The sequence below is a fragment of the Euleptes europaea genome, chromosome 3 (genome assembly GCF_029931775.1).
Source record: "Euleptes europaea isolate rEulEur1 chromosome 3, rEulEur1.hap1, whole genome shotgun sequence".
NCBI classification, from domain to species: Eukaryota; Metazoa; Chordata; class Lepidosauria; order Squamata; family Sphaerodactylidae; genus Euleptes; species Euleptes europaea.
In genome coordinates, this window is record NC_079314.1 from 106,864,742 (window position 1) to 106,885,477 (window position 20,736).

At 41.2% G+C, this 20,736-nt stretch overlaps 1 protein-coding gene across 1 annotated transcript in view; it reads left to right on the forward strand.

Moving 5' to 3' along the window:
• Positions 1 to 20,736, forward strand: part of CACNA1C (calcium voltage-gated channel subunit alpha1 C) — a 575,193-nt gene that overhangs the window by 511,734 nt on the left and 42,723 nt on the right. Inside the window, 1 exon segment of the mRNA XM_056845863.1 lies at positions 19,354 to 19,386. Coding sequence (XP_056701841.1) covers positions 19,354 to 19,386 — 33 coding nt within the window.

Here is a 20,736-nt window from a genome sequence, read left to right on the forward strand (position 1 = left end):
GGGACGGCGCGAGCCAGCGTTCCCCGCCCCAACGGCCAGCTGGGTGGCGGGTGGGGCCGCACAGAGCGAGCTGGCACATGCGCCCAGCCGGCTCTGTGCGGCCCCGCCCGCCTCCCAGCTGGCCGTCGGGGCGGGGAATGCCGGCTCATGCCGTCTGGACGCACACGCGCCCAGCTGGCATTCGCTCCATAAGACAAGTTTTTGGAGGAGGAAAACAAGATTTTTTCTTGTTTTCCTCCTCTAAAAACTAGGAGCGCGTCCTATGGAGCAAAAAATACGGTACTTTCCTTGATTGTAACAGTTGCTACAAACATGGAATCATTTATGCCTCTACCTGTGGATGTCCCAGGTCCTCATTTCCTCTCACGTATATCCCAAGGAAGAACTTCTGGGAATTTTGAACCTGATCTCAGAAAACTCTGAGGCCATAATCAATTAGAGCTGAGGGACAGCATACCTTTAGAGCTTATCTGCCGAAAGTGGAGTGACTTTTTTTCCCCTCAGTGAAAGTCATTTTGGGTTGGGCCAGGCAAAGAAGGGTGCTCTGTTTTTTAGAAACGTCTAAATATTAACACTTGTTGGCTCCATGCAAAGGGCATGTCTCTTTTGCATTGTCTCAGGTATCCCAATGTTCCTTTTATCCTCATCGGCACACCTTCACTTTAACCCTGTTTATCCCTTTCTTCATTCCCAACTTTTGACCTCCTAGACAGGCCAAACCTCTACAGGCCAATTTTCAGCAGCAGTCAAATATGTCTGAAAGCAGAGATCTGTGATTCTGATCTTACAGTCCTTACTTGGGCAAAGGCAAATTGACAAGTGAAGACTGGAAGATACGTCATACAGTTTTCAAAATCTCAGTGATTCTGGAGCCTTTGTAGGGAAGGATTCAGGTTACAGGTCAGACTTACTTGGAAGTATGTTCTGTTGGACTCATTAGGACGTATTTCCATAAAAATTGATATAGAATCGAGGTGTTAGGCATAAATTGATTTGAAACACCTTTATGGTTCTGGGGGTGCAGTCCTTAACTCATTTATACAATATTATTTCCGCAGTAATTCCGTACTCAAGCTTCAGATACATCAAAATTAGTTGTTTGAGGATTGTGACCTAAAATAAGCCCAACCTTATAATAGAACAAAGATTGGTGGAAGGACGGCATGCACATAGCCTTTGCCCTTATTTCAGACTCTACATCCATCTGTGTTGCTGTATCAGTCTCTCTGCTCTTCTGTCCCTTTCCGTCTTGTCATGTAAACTTTCCAGCCCTTTGCTATTCTGCTGATATTGGAAACAAATGTTCGTTTTCCACAGACTTGTGATGGTTTTAAAATTTCAGTGTTCTGCAGGCAAATTTGGAATGAGGGGGAAAAGCAAGTTTCTTCCCAGTCATACAAGTCTCATATGTGGACAGCAGAGTCCTCCAATTGATCGCTAGCAAAGGGCAAGGGAAGCACAGCAGCTTCTTCTGACATCCTGTTTTATCCCACCCTCAATGTTGCCCATCTTAACCATTTTATGTATTCTGATATGTATCTGTATTTGTGTTTGTGTGTGCATGTTAATTTTTGTGTTGTTTGGAGGTTTTACTGGGAGAGTTATTTGTGGAGAACTTATTCATTGTATAATTTAACCAATGATCAGGGCTGTGTGTATTCTCCAAACTCACTACTTAAGCACATGGACTGGTGTTGTGCTGAATTCAGCATCTAACGAATTTTAGCTTTTATTTTTAAAGAGCAAATGTCTAGCCCTCAAGGCTTAACACTCCTTTATCCCGTAATCCGCTTTAAGTCTCAGCGAGAAAGGCGGACTATAAATAAAGTAAATCAATCAATAAATCAAAGCTTGACAGCATGTGGTGCAAGGGGACCTGAGTGGGATTTCAGTGCCCTACAAATACTTGGCCGGTCTCCAAGGCTACCAGAAGATTCAATTATGAAACATAAGAAAATATATGGGAAATTGCTTAACTTGCATAATTTATACAGATCACAGAATTCAGCTTTTTTTGGGACAGAGGATTTTTTAAGGAAAGAGTATACACAGCTCTGACAATAATTATGAAAACATGATAAATCACTAGAACTCATTTTTGTTACAAAAATATCAGTATTTAAACAGAAGTTTGAACAAAGGGTTTGGCAAACTATAAAATCATTTTATAGTAAGTGGGAAAACCTTCCATGTTAGAATGTAGTTTTCCATCATGCTGCTATTCTCAAACTAAAAGACATGATTCTTATGTTCATTTTTTGAAGTGGGAGGGTCATCATGAAGTGGCTGTTTTCTCACATTGTTATGTAATGAAAATTTCTTCTGAACTCCCTCTGACATTGTAAGATCTGAAATTTTTGTTCCATTTGTATTCCACACTTCTCCAAGAAATGTGACATGTTATATATGGATCCCTGCCCTCATTTTATCCTCACCGAACCCTGTGAGATAGATTGGGCTGAGAGAGAGTGATCTCCACAGCTGAGAAGGGATTTGAACCCAGGTTTTCCTAATTCAAGGCCATAAACCTGGAACTCAGGTTTTCCTAATTCAAGGTACACTTTGTAGCGTACACCATGGTAGCACATCCTGGATACCTAAGATCATAGGAAGAATAATGCTTTGCCCCAATAAATGAAAGGGAAAAATTACCTTGAGATGGCATCAAAATGTGAAATACCAAAAATGAATGTGTGAATTGATCCTTAATGTGCCACCTGGCTATAATACCAACCTAAATCTTTTTTTAAATCTGTCAGTTTCAATCCATGAGCTGTTCTAAATTTGCATACATATGAATTTTAAAATATGCAAACACATGTTTGGTTTAAGAGTTCATGTTTCCTCTATGGAAGAAATCCTATTGGATATTCCTACATTCTCAGAAGTCATATGCCTCTATCTAGAGAGTTCAGAACTGAAATTTCTTCATCTGCAAAGTCTGTAGTTTCTCCTAGGATTAACACCGTAGTAAAGAACACTGTCTCTAACATTTCACTTTCATGAGTCTTTCGAAATAGATGCAACTCTTGAGCAGGGCATCCATGTCTTCTGAAAATCCCTACTGCAGCAGCCTATAGGTGTACAACATGATTATAATATGGTTCAAAAACATAGGTGTCCTTTTCTGTTTTTCGTGTTTTGCTTTTGTTAGTTTTTTGTGGGGCTAAAAATAGGAAAAGGTTACTCAATATCTTATTTATAACAATGTCCCTCGTGTAATAAACATGGGAACATGATAAAGATGGGAGAAGGGAAACAGTGTTGTAACAGAGAGGTTTTCATTCTTTTTAAAAAAATCACAATTCAGAATTCCCATTCCAGAAAAATAATCTATGAAATAAAGACAACTGGAAGAAATTTTTTTTTTTAGAAGCAGGTACAGTGAATCATGTTGAGTTCCCTGCAGATTCCTCCCCACAAGCCCTGGCAGCTAAAAACAACGGTTAGCAATATGCCATAGCAAGCTCTCTACTCCTATGTCACTGAATATATACATACATGAAAAGTGAAATTCTAATTTTGTGGAGATTACTTGTCCATGCTATTTCCACAAATCACATTTTATTTATTCTAGATGATGGTGTAACCATATCTAATAAATGGTAGAGATTATATGGGGGTAGGACGTATAGAAGAGGGGAAATAATTTTTGAGCAAGCTATTAAGGTGAGCCACATAACTCTATTTAAAATAATTAGACTGTTGCAGGAAGATTATGGAGTCGCCACAACTAACTAGAGTATGCCTACTGTGGTAAATGTATTACTTTACATTACCCTGAAAAGTGTTTTCTCTGGGCCACCATGTTGTGAATCTAGAGCATGCTCGCTTTAATAGGAGTATTCTAAAGTTAAAATGTTTGGAAGTTGCTTGAAATTGTGAGAACATAATTCTATTAATATTAGTACGAATTGTGTATGGATGTTAAACATTTCAACAGTAAACTGACAGATTCAGGATCCCGATACTGGCTTTCCCATAGCATCTTTTGACATTAAAGGATTATAGCAATTTTATGTATCTACATATTCTGTATAGCAAAGAGTTTTTGTTATGCTCTACAAGTCTATGTAACTGTCATACAAGCTTAGCAACTTCCAATGATACCATCATTCCATGTTCTTCAAGGCTTATACACATGTCTACCTCACACAAAGTAACAAGAATGTGAAGACACTCATAGTTTGGATCTTTCTCAGAAGTACGTACACCTTTGTGGAAAGAGGCTTAGGAGAAAATATGCAGTGTTGGGTATTGTCGTCATACAGAATCACACTGGGCATAATCTAAACATGCCACAAAATTAATTAGGTGGCAGGAACATAAGTCTCACTCATTTAAACCAGGATTTGTATGAACAATGTTCCTGGTGGGTTTTACCCATTTTCTATTTTATCTGCTCTCTCTCATCTAATAAAGAGATATGAAAATATTAATATTCACTTCAATATACTCAATCTTTTTGTGAAATAATTTGATACTCCAGATTAGAAGTGAAACAAAAAAGAAAGCATTCTTATTTTCATTACTGATTGTTAGCTTATTATTTATTGTTTGCTGTCATGACTGTAAATTGGGGACTTTGTAGTTAGTATCTACTAATATGAAGTTATAAAAGATAAGAAATGAAACTCAACTGAGATGTGGCAATAGTAACAGATAGAACTGTTACCTTCAGTAATTTTCATAAGGTAAAATAACTTCCCAATTGATCAATCAATCAATCAAAACGTTTAATGGCATATAGTTAAAATCTAAGCATGCCACATGAACTGTAACATTCTTGATACAGTTCATGTGGCATGCTTGGATTTTAACTGATCAGGCATGTCTTTAAAATGATTTGTAATTTTAACTATTGTGGTTTAACTAGTTTGTAGCTCAAGTTCCCCTGCCTCTGAACAGAGAAAATGTACTGTGCCTGAGTGAGAAAATATAGTATGATACTAAAATCATAATAGTCATAAAGAAACTAAATGATACATATGGTACATATTTCCCCACCCATTATATGCTTAGTGGCATACTAACAGGGTGGTTGTTAAGACAGGGAAGGGTAGGTTGCCAACTACCAGGTAGTAGCTGGAGATCTCCTGTTAATTGAACTGATCTCCAGCCGATAATCGGATCGCCTGGAGAAAAATGGCTGTTTTGGCAACTGAACTCTATGGCATTGAAGTCCCTCCCCTCCCCAAACCCTGCCCTCCTCAGGCTCTGCCCCAAAACTCTCCCACTGGTGGCGAAGAGGGACCTGGCAACCCTAGAGAAGGGACAGGGCCCAAGGAATAGATGACAGGGTGCAATAAAAATGCATATTCTTCACATCCCCTTCCCACCAGGGCCACACGGCAGTGGAAGCTTGGACATTTAGTGTGTGTTTAAAGGTGAAGTCCTGCTCCCACATCAGTGTTCCTAGCTGCAATAACTTATGTCGTAAAATTAATAAGCTGCTATTTCACTTTAATAGGAAAAATAACCCACTGTATTTGGTTAAATTTGCCCTCCCATGTACCTACACTCCATGTTTAAGCCCACTAAAATCAACCCCTCAGACCCTGCTGCATGCATAACTGATGGACATTTAAATGGGCATCAGGATGTCCTCCTCCATTCACATCTCCGGGTCTATATGGGCCTTACTGAAGTAGGTGAATAAACCTTTCAGTGGGTATGGGGTTATTAATTGTCACCTGCCTCAGGATCATGGAATATAAGCTCATGTAAACTAAATAGCTTTGTTTCAATGTTGTGCTCCATTTTCACCATCAAACTGCCCTGCATATTTACCCTCCCAACCCACAACTGACAGAAGACAGCACCAAAATAGCTTTTCCTTATGGTCAGGGAACAAAACAAAGATGCTCAGCCACTTATCATCATGGACCAATTAGTCCTTGTTGGACAAACACTGATGCATACAAATAAGGTCCGTAATTAACCAATCTCAGTATTGATCATGCCCTGACCTGGATAGCCTGGGCTAGCGTGATCTCGTCAGATCTTGGAAGCTAAGCAGGGTCATCCCTGGTTAGTATTTCAATGGGAGAACACCAAGGAATACCAGGGTCACTATGCAGAGGCAGGCAATGGCAAACCACCTCTGAATGTCTCTTGCCTTAAAACCCTACGGGGGTTGCCATAAGTTGGTTATGACTTAACGGCAAAAAAGAAGAGGATAGATTGTAAATTTTGCATTTCCACAAATTTCCTTCTGAGGATACATCACCTTCACTACTAAAAGGTGCCTACATGTGACAATCCATGATCGATGATCTGACTTTTTTTGGGGGGGAGAAAGGGGAGGCAGGCTGCAGCAGTGGCACTGGATGGGGAGATGCTGAACGCTTTTCCTGCAGGGTCTTCTTTGCAAGCAAAATCATCCTTGGCCCTGCTGCTTTCTCACCTATTGAGGAGAAAATATACCTAGGTGTAAAAGTACCTGTGTATTTTTACATTTCCCCCCTACAGGTGGGGAAAGAAGTTGGGAAGTAGGATTCTGAGCATTAAAAATAACCTACAAGAAAAGGTGTAAAGTAGTCCTTCAAAATTGCTGCTGCAATCAAGTTTACAACCTCCTAGCCTACAGGAAATGGGTTAAAAATAATCTAACTTCACTACACACACAAAAGTTAGGCGGTCAATCACAGATCTCCCACCATAGCAGCGGTCACTTTTAATAGAGTCTCAATCTTTTCTTTTTAAAGCTGCTGTGGGAAATTTCAAGTTTGATTGGAAGTAGGGGAGGGACTGCGTAACCATTTTGCCTCCAGCTATTTTTCCACTGAAAAGCGTTTGCCAGTTTCTTTTGTGCCTGTGGTAGAAAATATGATAAGCAGCCAAAGGATGCAACTCTGAGCAACAACAAAAAAAGCCCAAGGGAAAAACTATACAGCCTCTCTCTCTTTCATTCCTCTAATCAAACTCATAGCCTTTGATTATTGCTTTTCCTTAATTTTTAAAAAGAGGGAATTGCTACCATATCTGCAATGTAATGTCTCTAGTTTGACCCTAAATTGCTTCCTAATTAAATAGGAAGTGAAAATGCACAGAACAAAAATTAAATGTTGTGTGGTAGTTTTCAAATAAAAATTACCCTCCAGTAAACTGATTCTTCCTCTGTATCTATGTTCTTTTTCACTAGGACTTGTACATCAGCACTCACTGAAGTTAAATCTGATCAAAATATGGAACAATGCTGCCCTTATTAATACTTTAAATAGTGATTGCACTAAGATCCTTTTCTAGGGAATCTAGGCACTGGAAGATGACTTATGTTTCCCATGTCTAAGAATGTTTCTCTTGTCAAGCAAACCTTTGAAATATTGTATTTGGCTCTTCTGTGTAGGACCATAAGAAGTACCTTGCCAGATCAAACTGAAGTGTGTCTGGTTGTCTTATAGCAGTGATGGCGAACCTTTTAGAGACCGAGTGCCCAAACTGCAACCCAAAACCCACTTATTTATCTCCGAGTGCCAATGCGCACCATGGCAACACGGCACAGCCCTAGGCCAGTGGTCAGCAAACTCATTAGTCAACAGAGCCAAATATCAACAGTATAATGATTGAGATTTCTTTTGAGAGCCAAATTTCTTAAACTATATAGGTAGGTACACTGAATAAAACTTGATATCATACTTAATAATGATCTTATTTATTGATAAAAATTAAATTGTAAGTCCCTGCCATTTCCCCCTCCCCGTCCGGAGTCCTCGTCTGGAGACCTGGTCTACCACCATAAAAGCCTATTGGTAGACCTGGCCTCTGGCTGAGTCCCTTTGGGAGGCCAGGTCTACCCATTGGCTTTCTTGGCAGTAGACCTGGCCTCCGGAGGCCCATAGAAGCCAATTGGTAGACCTGGCCTCTGAAGGGGGACTTTTCCCCCTCCTCGGAGTCCAGGTCTACCGCCAAGAAAGCCAGTGGATAGACATGGCCTCTGAGGAGGGAAAAAAGTAAGTAAGGTATCCATAAAATTAAATCATGACAATGACTGACAATCACTGTACATTTTCCCCATCTGCATTCTCAAAACTCTGCAGGGAGGCTTATTGTTGAGTTGTGCATCTGAGTGGCAAATCCAAGGCAAAACCTCCCATTCATAAATGGCCAATAACCCCCCATGCAGAGTTTTGAGAATCTGGATGGGGAAAATATGCATCTGAGTGGCAAATCCAAGGCAAAACCTCCCATTCACAAATGGCCAATAACCCCTGTCCCGAGCCCAGGCCTCCCCGGGCCACCTCGAGACTTCCCAGACACCGGTGGGGGCTAGTCCCCACACGCGGGGGGAGAAAAGGGGTCAGGATGGCAGGATAAAAGCCCCTCCCACCCGTCCTTCCCTCCACCCACCGACAAACCTCCGCGGTCGGGCACCTGGCCGGGGGGAGGGGGCGAAGTGCCGACGACACCCCCCCCCAGGCAGGAGCCGACCCCCACAACCTACCTTTCCCCCACAGGTTCCCCAAAGGCAAGAAGGGCAGACGCCCCTGAACCGGCCCAACTGAAGAGGGGCTGGGGGGGCTTTTGGTGGGCCGGGAGTCCAGGCCCCCCCGACACACGTGTGTGTGTGCGCGCGTGCCCCCCCCACTCCTCCGCGTGGGCCCCTCCAGAGGGCCGCGGGGGCTGGCCAGCCGGCCGCCAGGAGTAAGAAGGGCAGTGGGGCAGAACACCCTCCGGGGGGCGGGGGGCATCAGACGCCGAAGGAGGCGGGACAGGGTCAGGGAGCGGAAGCGGCGACGGGCTCCCCTCTTCCGGGCGGCGAGAGGTGAGGAGGCCCGGCTCAACGGCCGGGGAAGGAGCAGCGGGCAGCCCCAATGCGCACGCGCCCACCCCCCGCAGGGATTTCTCCCCCCTGGCCAGGCCCGGGGGTGGTGCGGGAGGCCACGGGGAGGGGGGGTTCTCTGCCCCCCCTCGGCTCCGGGCAGGGGGGGATCGGGACCGAGGCCAGGGCAGAGAAATCAGCCCCCGCTGCCCAGAGTCCAGGAAAGGGGGGGCTTTGAACCTGCGGGCAGCGCAGAGTGGTTCAAAGCCCCCGCGGCTAAGCTGGGCGGCCGCATGCCTACAGCCTCCCCCATCCGGGGTGGGGCAGAACCGGAAAGGCCAGCAGCAGAGAGGGCAACGTGTGCCGGAAATGGCACGAGTGCCATAGGTTCGCCAACACGGTCTTATAGAGTCCAATGAAGACAACTAGGAGGAGGTTAAAATAAGCAACAGTTCTTTATTTAGCTAAACAGAGACCCTGGGTTGAAATAACCCACAAATGAGATGCAGAGTTACTCACCAGAGAAAAAAGGAAGTCAGTATCATTTATGCATTCGCATGGGGCAGGCCCATGGCTGCTGACAAGCAGATTGATACACAAAAGCACCAATGCACATTAGGGGTCTACTTCACTCTAATTAGCATAACCTATAGATATTGCCCGAAGGCATCACTTAGTGAGTGCCTGATCTTGTGAGCTCGGTAACCAGAAACCACATTCCTGAAGATGAACGTAATTCAGAGCTCTCTACTGGTGAGAGGCCGTACCAGGCACAGAGAGCATGATTTGTTGGTTCATGGCTCCCAGATGCCAACTTCCCCAAAGCTTCCATGTGTGTGCATATGAGTACATAGTATTTTATACCAGCCCTTATATCTGGGCATTACAAAACCATCAGGTCACTTAGCTTAGTATTCTTTTTCTAACAGTAGCCTATCCCTTAGGAAGCTCACAAATGGGATATAACAGAAACAGCCACCCCTGATCATTGTTCCCTAGTAATAAAATCATGAATATGGATGTTCCATTTGTAGCTATCATGCATGGGACTATCTTCTATGGATTTGTCTAATCCTCTTTTGAAGCATTATAAACTAGTGGCTGTCATCATGTCTTACAGCAATAAATTCCATCAGATAATTATGCACTGTATAAAGAATTACTTCTTTGTGTCTTTTTGATATATTGCCAGTCTATTGCAGTCTAAATTCTAGTAAATTGACAGGAAATAATTTTCATTCACTGTTCTTTATTTACAACACCTCTATCATGTGGTTTCCTCTCCTAAACATACATGGTACATTTATTAAAAGAGCTGACCAGACAGTATTCTAAAATAGGCACACAACAGGTTTCTATAATAGCATTGTGATATTTGCAGTTTTATTTCAGTACTTTAAATAATTCCTAATGTTTAATTTTCCTTAAGTTATCTTTCCACTATGGCTTCAAAGCATCTTTCTGTTTCATTGAATGATGGAATTTGAGCAAATTTTAATAATAGTACATCTGCTTTTCAGCACTCATGATTCTGTATAGATACTAAGATCTATCATTGTCATTGTCATTGTACTAAGATCTATGCAGACAGTACAGTCAAGTGTTATTTCTGTTCTACTCCTTGGTATGCTATGTATAGAATGCCCTCAAAGAGAAGGCCAAAATTTATGAATTTACTAGGGGAATGAAAAACAGTTGGCTAAAACTCTTAAATGAGATGCTGATGACAAAAGGAAAAAAGTGTTCCAACAGGGTTAATTTCTACTGTATTTTGCCCATCATCAGACTCAGATACCTAATCACTTTTCAGTGTGTCCTTCAACTCCATAAGCTTTTGTTCTAAGGAATGCTTGAGATATTGATAGCTGTCTATTGCAACTTGCCAAGATACAATCTTTATTTACCACACCTCTATCAGCTATAGATAAGATTGTCTATCTGAAGCTCTTTCAAGCCTTTGCAGGACCACATGTGTACGTCCCCAAAAGGCATTTCTTCAATACATGTTTTAAGCTCTTTTAGATTTAACCACCACCACCACCCCGCTTTCATTTTATGTAAAGAAAAAAAGCCGCTCAAAGAATTTCCAGCTCTTGCAAGGTGGGAGGGGGGGTCGCCTGATTCCCCCAATTGACTGCAGCCCTCTGTGTTGCATAGTATGTTGGTCAGGTGGCCCCTTCAACTCTCAGTAGCAGCTTTGAAGGGAGTGCCGGGAGTTGCTGGGGGGAAAGAGAGGGTTTAGTAGATCCACTTCTGAGAACTTCTTCAGTTCAAGGGAGTTAGGATCAAGTCCATAGAGCGACAGAGAGCACTGCCTGTCAACGAGGTTCAAAACTTTGTTTCTTACAGATCTGTGATCTCAAATACTGTGGCAGATGCCCTTGCCATATTGCCACTATCTAATGAGTATAATTATTAACACTCATTCTGTAAAATAAAAATCACATGTCTATATTCGGCTCCTCTATAGTTCTATAATTTCCCCTGAAATTCAGTTTAGAATAGAGCTCTCACTGTATAGAATGTGACTGTTTCATGACCTAATCAATATGTAATGCTGCAGGAAGTCATTTGCATAAACAAAGCATTTGGCTTTCCATTATAATTAGTTTGGCAATTGAAATTGTAAGATTATAAATCTAAATATATGCTATTCAAATAAAGGTTGTATATACGAATGATGCTAATGAGTGCATCAGCATTTAGAACTTCCTAAAATGTGTAGGAAATGAACGCAGAATGAATTGTTTCAAGACTCACTGGGTATATAAATTACCTTCTAGATTATTAATACATTCCACATAGTGTGAGATTGTATACATGAATAGATTGCTTCTCATGAGTATTGGAGGTTTGCCCTGATGCAATTAGGGGCATGTATGTGGAAGCCACAGATCAGTTCTTGGATGAGGAACTGCAAATGCAGGTTGGTGTAGCACATGCTGTTTCTGACATCTACAAACTCCCATCCAGTCTAGCGGTATATATATGTGACCTGTATATGTGAAGGCCTGGTCAGATTAAGATTGTGCGGATGATTTTTCAGAGGACAAGAAGGGGCAGCAAGCTCTAGCATGCCAAAAGTGTTTTTAAGGTGTGTGTGTGGGGGGACTCAAGATGGGCAGTCAGGATATCAAGAATTTTGGCTCCTTTGCAGGAGTTTTGTTTACATCTGCATATTTCATTCAGTATTCTTTAAAAATGGCATATTTTGCACAAACATACAACAAATTAAAATAGGGAAAAAAATAAGAATTAGAAATGGATCGAAGGAAAAACTACAGAATACTTATGGATAACTGAACAGACTGTGTATGCCTCAGCTATCCCATATTATTTGCTTCAGAGAAAGAAAAGAAGAATGCAAGTAAGGTCTTTTCTAGAAATCTAGAGGCATTTATTATTGAAACTTCAGATACAATTGATAAATACAGACAGATTTTACCATTTACGGTAGCTATCTTTTTGTAATAAATAGGACTATACAAGAAATATTACTAACATTGCCCAATTTATAACACTGATATGGATTGTATTATACTTAATAGCAATAAACCATAAACATGTTGGCTGAAGATGGCTGAGCATTCAGCAGATCTGGGGGAGAATTGTTTCACCGTGCTGTCCAAAGAGATCTGGTCAGGGTGTTTTTTCCCCATGTGGACATACAGGAAAAAATTTGCAGGGTGCTTCTGCATCATGCAACTATGCAGGTATGTCTTCACTTTCCTCAGTACTCTGAAACTGCATTCTCTTGATGCTGCTGATGCAGGTACGGTGTATGAGTTGCACCAGCATGATGCCTTGGTCTAGAAGATTCCAGACTGTCTGAAACTCTCTTAGTGATTCTGAGATGTCTTCAACTGTCATCATTTCAGCAGTTGGAATTATTGTTGGGAGGAGTGACAGCTAGGCAAGAAACCTGTTCAGAGTCACAGCTGTAAACACCAAGAACATTTCTGAGCACTTCTGTGCTGCTTGAAATGCTTTCCACATTCAGCAGTGAGTGACGTGTTTTCCAGTTTCCGTAGTTGGTCCATATCAGGCTGATTGAACTGACGTTTGATTCCAGATGTTATGCAATCAAGAACAACATCAACACAAAATCTTTCTGGACCATTGGATGTGTTGATTTCTTTTTAGGCTCAAAAAAGAGCTGGTAGTTTTCTAATCCTTTGCATATGAGGCTCATACAAGTCCAGTGTCTCATAACGTCTCTTGTGCCTTGTATGTGCCCTGGCTGTACCCTGCACAAAGAACAAAGAAAAATTACTGATACACTTTTTTGGTGCTTTGGAAGGTTCTGGCATGCTCTTTGCATGGCTTAAAAATATTGTTCCAAATATTTCATGGATTTTGTTGTATCTTTTTATTGTTCCTTTTCATCATCTTGGAAGGCCCTGGATGCTCCAGAATTACATGGAGCATTCCTTAAATACTTTCATATTTCTCAAAGAACCTCTGCATGGAGTTCACTTTGACAGCCCAGCGTGTTGGATGCAAAAGAAGGAAGCTGTTCAGTTTATACATCCCTTCAGCATTTTTTATGGCTGCAGGAAGAACAATGTTGGCATATACGCCCTTCTGTATTGCTGAGTAAAAATCACGTTTGATACATCTTTCACAGGACTTAGTTCTTCACTAGCATGTTACAGCTGTGGGCAACTTCCTGTAGAGCCAAATCTAGTGAGTGGTTGCTGTACTCTACTATGTAAGCCAACTTGGGCTAAATATCAGTGATCTTTTTCTGAACACCAGTGAAACATCCAGAAATGTTAGCTGCACCACTGAAGTAGCTCCCATGCAAACCAAGGAAAGCAAGCCCCGCTGGAATGATCATGCCTTTCATAGCAGTGAAGAGCCTACAAACTTTAGGGTTATAAAAACAAAGATACTCTTCTCAGATGTTCAACATTCACTTGCTAACCAATGCAGACACAATGTAAAGTGCTTATCTCCAGTAACATCCGTTCTCCCACTGGTGATGATTTCCCCATCACCACAAAAAGGACTCTTGTCACATCTTTAATGCTGTCACATCGGAGTGAGCCATAATTTCAATCAGCTCATTTTGGGTATCACCATTCAGCCATTTGTTGCTTCATGTCAGCTACTTTTTAATGGCAGAGGCATACTCTGAGCGTTCATCCTAAAAGTCAGTCTTTGGTGCACCTTCAATGTTTACAAAGATAGCACACAGAACTGATCCATAGTGCTTCTTGTGCTTACTGCTGCTGTTTACTTCAATGCTTTGTAAGAAGCTCAACTTTCTATTTAGTACCTCACTGAATCATCATGCTAAGTGTTCTTTTCATGACAGTGGAATTTTTCAAGAGCATGTTTCCAGGTACATCTTAAGAATATACATCTTAAGAATTGTCACTCTTCTCTTTGAATGCTCCTCTGTAATCATGGCAAAAAACCACAACATGATCTACATTGTTATGGAGATGTGAACTGCTTAAACAGTTTGAGTGGATAAGACATGTTAATCTTATTCTGTGGTAGTTTATAGAAGAAGTGCATCATACAGATTTTAGGTTCTTAGTCTTTGAGAAAGCAAGGTAGCAGGAATTAAGCACTTTTTAAATTTAGTGCATTTTTATGCTATCATTCCTCCAAGGGTAGCATACATGTTCATCCCCACCTCCATTTTAACCTCCAAACAACCCTGTGAGGTGGGTTAGGATGAAGGAAAATAAGTAGCCCAAGGTTACCCAATAAGCGTTGTTGCAACTTGGCATTTGAACCCAGGTCTCCCTGATTGTAGTCCAACACACTAATCACTAAAACATACTGGCTCTGGGGTTTTTTTCATATGAGCATCTTTTGAAATTCATATAAGAAGTCAAGATTGATACCTATCAAGGTTAATTGTTTGAGGCTTCAATATTAAAACATCCTGGTCCAAACCAAACACAACATTTATAACCAAGTCAGGTCCAAGTTTCCTGAACTGTACTTGTTTCCCCTGCAGCCACACAGCAGCTGTGGGGAATTCATTGTCAAACCACCACAGGGGCCTGATTTAGCTTGAAACTGTGATGGGGGAGGAGGGGCTTCCGCCCTCCCCCTGTGCCATTTTTCCAAGCCAAAATGGTCTTGGGGATGTTATTTGGCCCACTGGGGATTGCATGTGCAATGAATACTACACATGCAGCTCCAAAATAGGGCAAATAATGCCCCACTGAAGCATAGAATCATAGGGGAAATAATGCCCCACTGAAGCATAGAATCAAAGAATCATAGAGTTGGAAGGGGCCACCAGGGTCCTCTAGTCCAACCCCCTGCACAGTGCAGGAAATTCACAACTAAAGCAGTTTCAGTTTAGGAAAATGATTTTGGGTGAAAGGCAGAAGCTCCCCCCTATGCTGTGCTCCTGAGTGGAATTGGGCCCCTATGATGCCTTAAAAATTGTCATGCCTAAATTAGGCCTTTCAGGGCCAATCGGCATGGTCCTTCTTTGCTGAGGTATTGGTACAGTTAACTTTATAGTACTTTTGATTCCTTGAGCATTCACCCAATGTTTACAGCAAGGACAACAGAGCATGCTACAGTTGCTGAACTGCTTCCATAACTGAAGCCACGAAGTATTTGATTCATGTATGCCACTACCAGCCACCTATAGTGCATTTGGAGATAATCATGTGGCTCATTGGTATGGGATTTCTGCTTTCATTCATAACTTATTTTTAGTTCCCTTATGCTAGGAAAGGTAGCTAAGATCTTTTGCCACAGTTGCTACATGGCCAACGTTCCACAAGAACCATAAGACAGGGGTCCCCAACGTAGCGCTTGTGGATGCCATGGTGGCCACTGACACCTATCCTGGTGCCTACCAAATATTTTTAGAAAGTGGGTGGGGTCAGATGGAGCTTTTGCCATTGGAGACCTGATTGGTTGTACAGATTTTTTAAAATGTTGCTTTGGGAGCAGATGCCACCACAGCACAAGGGTCTTCACTGCGTTACTGCTGGTAAGCTGCGTGGATGCCAGAAAATATTTTTTAACGATACGTTCATTTTAAAAGGCATCCCATTAAACAGAGCTTCTGCCTGAAATGTTGAAGCGTTACAGTCAGAGTTACGCATACCTCGCTCTCTGCCATTTTATGATTAGCTCCACTTCCTGCGTTGGCCATTTTGTGGTTGTCTCCACCATCCTGCGTCAGACTTACAAAGATGTCCACAGGTTCAAAGGGGTTGAGGACCTCTGCATTAGTAAAAGATAACAATTATTGTTAACACTAATGCTTCAATCTATTCCAGTCTTTTAAATATTGTGAGCTTTTCTCTTTTTTTTTCACTAGACCCATTTGGAACTCAAAATATTTGGATGAGCCCATATCCCCAAACAGTGATATTGTAGTTTAAAAAACTGCAGCTGAACTGAAATTCTCATGATAACACTGGCAGTAGTTGTGAAAGACAGTGGCATCTGAACCATGGTCTGTTGTGCTGAATGCTAAGCAAGCCTGCCCTCTAGCTCAAAGAAGATATCAAAGTTTGTATTATGAACATCTTTGAGAGTACTGCAGCCTAATTCCATATCCGACCAGCTAGGAGAAAATAAAATAATCTACAACTTCTTTGACGGAAACCATAATTATTGACAGATGGATCTCCTAAGGTCAGACAACTCACAAAAAGTATAGTCCTTGAATGCCAGGCTTTACACTGGTGGATGTTCTGAGATGGTCAAAATAGGGGTGTGCACTTCAAAAATCCATTTTAATCTCAGTTTATACTTTATTTTTTGATCTGTCAAAATTTTTGATGGGGAATATTTCACAATTTTTGTAAACAGTTTTGGGAACAGTTTTCAGGTTTTGGAATTTTGGTCTTTCTATAGAAAATAATGGCCCTTTAAACCACCACACCAAACCACAGTTTACTAGGCATTTCCTTTCTCTCCCTCCCCCCACTCATGTACCTCCTTGAAACTCCTGAAAATCCAGGAGATAGATTTCCACTAGTCCCAGAATTTGGGGAATTTTTTGGATCATTTTGGATATCCCCAACCTGACTTGAAATAGCTAACTTCTGGTATATTTTGGCTCAGGGATCTACAAATGCACACCCCTAAAATTTTAGCAAGTGGTTTCCCCATTTCTCATATGCAATTGAACAAAATATATCTTTCATTGAATCTGCCAGAAACCATGGGATTAGAGTGCATGAAACATGGTGCACATCTTTGAAGCAGATCTCAGTGCCCTCAGAGGAAGATAGTTTTCTCAGAATTCCAGAGTTCAGCAAAGCTCAGTGGTAGAGCATCTGCTTGGCATGCAGAAGGTCCCAGGTTCAATCCCTGGCATCTCCAGTTAAAGGGACCAGGCAAGTAGGTGATGTGAAAGACCTCTGCCTGAGACCCTGGAGAGCCGCTGCCGGTCTGAGTAGACAATACTGACTTTGATGGACCAAGGCAGCTTCATGTGTTCATGTGAACATACACGCTACAAATTGCATCCTTTCAGGATATTTTAATTGTATAACTACCAGCTGACACATCTATGTATTAATGTAGAAAGCACTGGGCAGTCCATTTTATCAGGCATGTTCATTTTGTTTACTATAAAATATGATTTAAACAATTTTCAAGTACTTTTCACTACTCATAGCTGAAGTTGGGAATACCCAACTTTTCAGTTCTCCAAATGATGAGACAGAAGTTTGCCATGTCTGTATTGCGGATTATACATAGAAGAGCGCAAACATTATAAAGATGTGTTGGGTGGGTACATTTCTCCCTTCCCTACCAAGCATTTGACAGCTGTGTAAGAAAATTGTTATTACAAATAAAACAGGAAGTATCACAATGCTGTTATATAAATTTGTTGTACCCATTTATAGTACTATATGTTTGCATCTGTGTGTGTACTGTATATCTAAATCTTTTCTGAGATAAGCTGGTAATGGTGTGGGTGGTTTTGGAAAAGGATTAGGCAAACAGATGAAGGCCACATAAAACAATGGCAACTAGCCATAATTACAGAGAAATTATACCTCTGATTGCTAGGGGCAGACAAGAAGAAATGGCTACTGCCATTAAGCTCATGGGTTTTTGATCTGATCAAGAAAGGCAATTCTTATGGTCTTAAAGTGAAGCAATATTAAATGAGCCCTTAGGTGTAGATGACATGGTTACCAGTTTATCAGTGGTACAACTAACTGTCCATAGCAGTTACTCATGGTATACTTGGGATGCATTATGGCAATATTTTAATAACCTTTGCTGAATCACCACCAGCTACTGGTTAAAACTAATTAATTATTCAATATTTAACACACTTTCCAGAGAACGCCAAGATTTCATTTGTATTTTTTTACATGTCCCTGGATGGTCTGGACATCTAAAACTCCAAGGTCCATTCAAAACAGCAAACAAAACAAGTGTAAGAGTCTCTGAGCATTCCCCATGCTGACACTGTCTGAGAAACAACTCAGCATTAGCAAAGCCAATGCACTTGCATGACCTTTAATAAATACAATGTGGACTGAACTAGTGCTTTTATATGGTGCTGAAACCCATTCGCCATAGCTGGCAACCAAGTGCCATAAGTATTGTTTCCCGCCGCTCAATTCTGTGGTTAACACTGAACTGATAGAGATATGTTCTTATTACTCTGTGTCTGCAATGGATTGTACCCCTTTCAGAAGAAAACAGCTATGACATATAAATATCCACCATCAAGTTTATTGTCTGGTTTTAGCATGCATCAGATGGATCTTGTGGCAGCTAGACATATAAGAGTACCTAACAAATGACCATCTGCATGCTTGAAAGCACAGCAAGAGACCACATCATGTGTAAGATCCTGGGTTTAGTTCTCTCCAGTTAAATGGTCAATAACTGCCCATCTGGTAAAGACCTGGCTGAGGTTTTGGAGGACCACTAAAGGGCGAGGTGGGGGGAGCTCATAGGATTAGCTTGGCCACTGATCAGTCTCTGCTGAAGGCAACTACTTACATCCTATGCTCTGCCTTCAGCTGTTCTTCTGTGAGTCTGCTTCCAGATGTATTGTGTTCCTTTAAGTGTACTCTAAGCTAACCCTTTTCCTGGTCTTGGAAAACCCTGCATTGAAAATTGAGCAAGATACTCATAAAGAACTTTTTCGAAATATCAGTTGTGATCTTAGCAGCGGAATTGTGAATGTAGAATGGATTTGAAAACGATAGGTGCTCTCTGTGCAATGTATCATGTTGCTATTGCAAGTAAATGGTTCCAGGTATGTAGTCTTAAGAATCAAGTATATGAGAAAATAAATATAAGAAATAAACTGGTATCTGCCAGACCACTTCTCAGTCAACCCCAAGTTGTCTATACTTTCATAAGACAATGGGTCAAACTCATACCCATTATAAGTTTGTATGAGAGTGTAAATTCTGCTAAATCCAACATTGGGACACCACCTCTTTCACCAGGGTTGAACTTGATCCATTGCATTCTAGGGAGCCAACCTGTTTTCTATTGTGTAGTCCTGTTCCCTTCCTCCTCTTGCTGTGGTGTTTTGTTGTTCCTGTGTCATCCAAGACATGGCCTACTTTGATGGAGACTTATTACAGCTTACCTCTGTCTGCCTTTCTTTAAAGCCAGCTGAACATACCCAATGCTCTTCCTCTATGGTAAGATCTAACAGAACACCCTCCCAGCTTCGTCTGTAACACTCCTTAATCTCCTAATACACTCCTTATTCACTCTCCACCTTGACCACTTGGGTTTCTGTCTCCAAGCCTAGCCTAGTTATCTCTGCATGAAGCCACCATATTGTGTATCCGTTTGTTGAGTCTGGTGTTCACGTGAGCTGTTGACTATGCTGCACATGATCTGTATTTCTTGTGCATCCTTGAGCTTTCCTTCAGTCAAGTTAACTGTTGTCCTACCTTCTAATTAATTATTACCAAGAGAGAACCGGAATCCTTTTCAGATTTCTTGTTTGTTAGTTACGAGCTCTTTGAGGCAACTGGATTGGCATGAAAAGTAATTCCCGCTAAGGACAAATCACTGTACAATTTCACATTCACGGTTTTGTGTGGAAAAACGTGGACATGCAATGAAGACCCCACATGCTCAAACAGAATATGAAAAGAGTATATGCTATATGTGTTTCAATGCATACAGGGTTTATTAATAACAAATTATTATTTGGGTTATAATCACCCATTGTATTCTTGTTAATGGACTGAGATTAATATTAATTGGAGGCTGTTAGATTATTCCCCATGTCTCTTCTTGTTGAAGCACCTGTATTTTATAATAATTTTATAGATACAGTAATACAGAGGTTCTCCCTAATACATATGGCATAATGTAAAACTCCATGGTTTCAATCCTAAAATGCAGCTAGTGAGTTGTAATTTATGTTGCAGTGGCATAAATTTTCCTATTAGCGTAAGAGTGTGTATTGGGTTTTTTGAAGGGAGCAGGTTTCTGACACCTTTTAGGGAAATTGCACTTTCCCCTCAACCCCAGTTCTACACTGTGTTTTGGGCTTGCTCAACAAGTTCACAGGGTGCCACTTTTCCTGGTCTCAAGTTTTTCAGATTCTGGAAGTTGGATATGCTGAACAACAACAAAAAAGGCCATCAGCATTGCCTAAGGCACCAGATATATCATAGCATTCCCTTGGGTTCTCAGCTGAACTGTACTGGTCTTGGACAGGAAAGCATTCCCCTCCTCCAGTTTCTGCAGAATTGACTACAGAATGAATTTAAAGTTCTGCACTGAGTTCTGCAAACACTGGATCACAAGCCTACTGAAAATAAATCTATTATATAAAAGCAAAGGTCTGATAGACTTGACATGGAGGCCTAATATGGGTTCTGGTCATGGTATCCTCAAATATGTTCTTTTAAAAGTAAAAACAGTTATTTTATGTAAATTGTACTGTTCAGATAAAAATAGAGGAAAAAGAACAGAGAAAACTGCCTTCTATGACTTCGGTCTCCCAAAATATATAAAAGGAAGATGTGCTG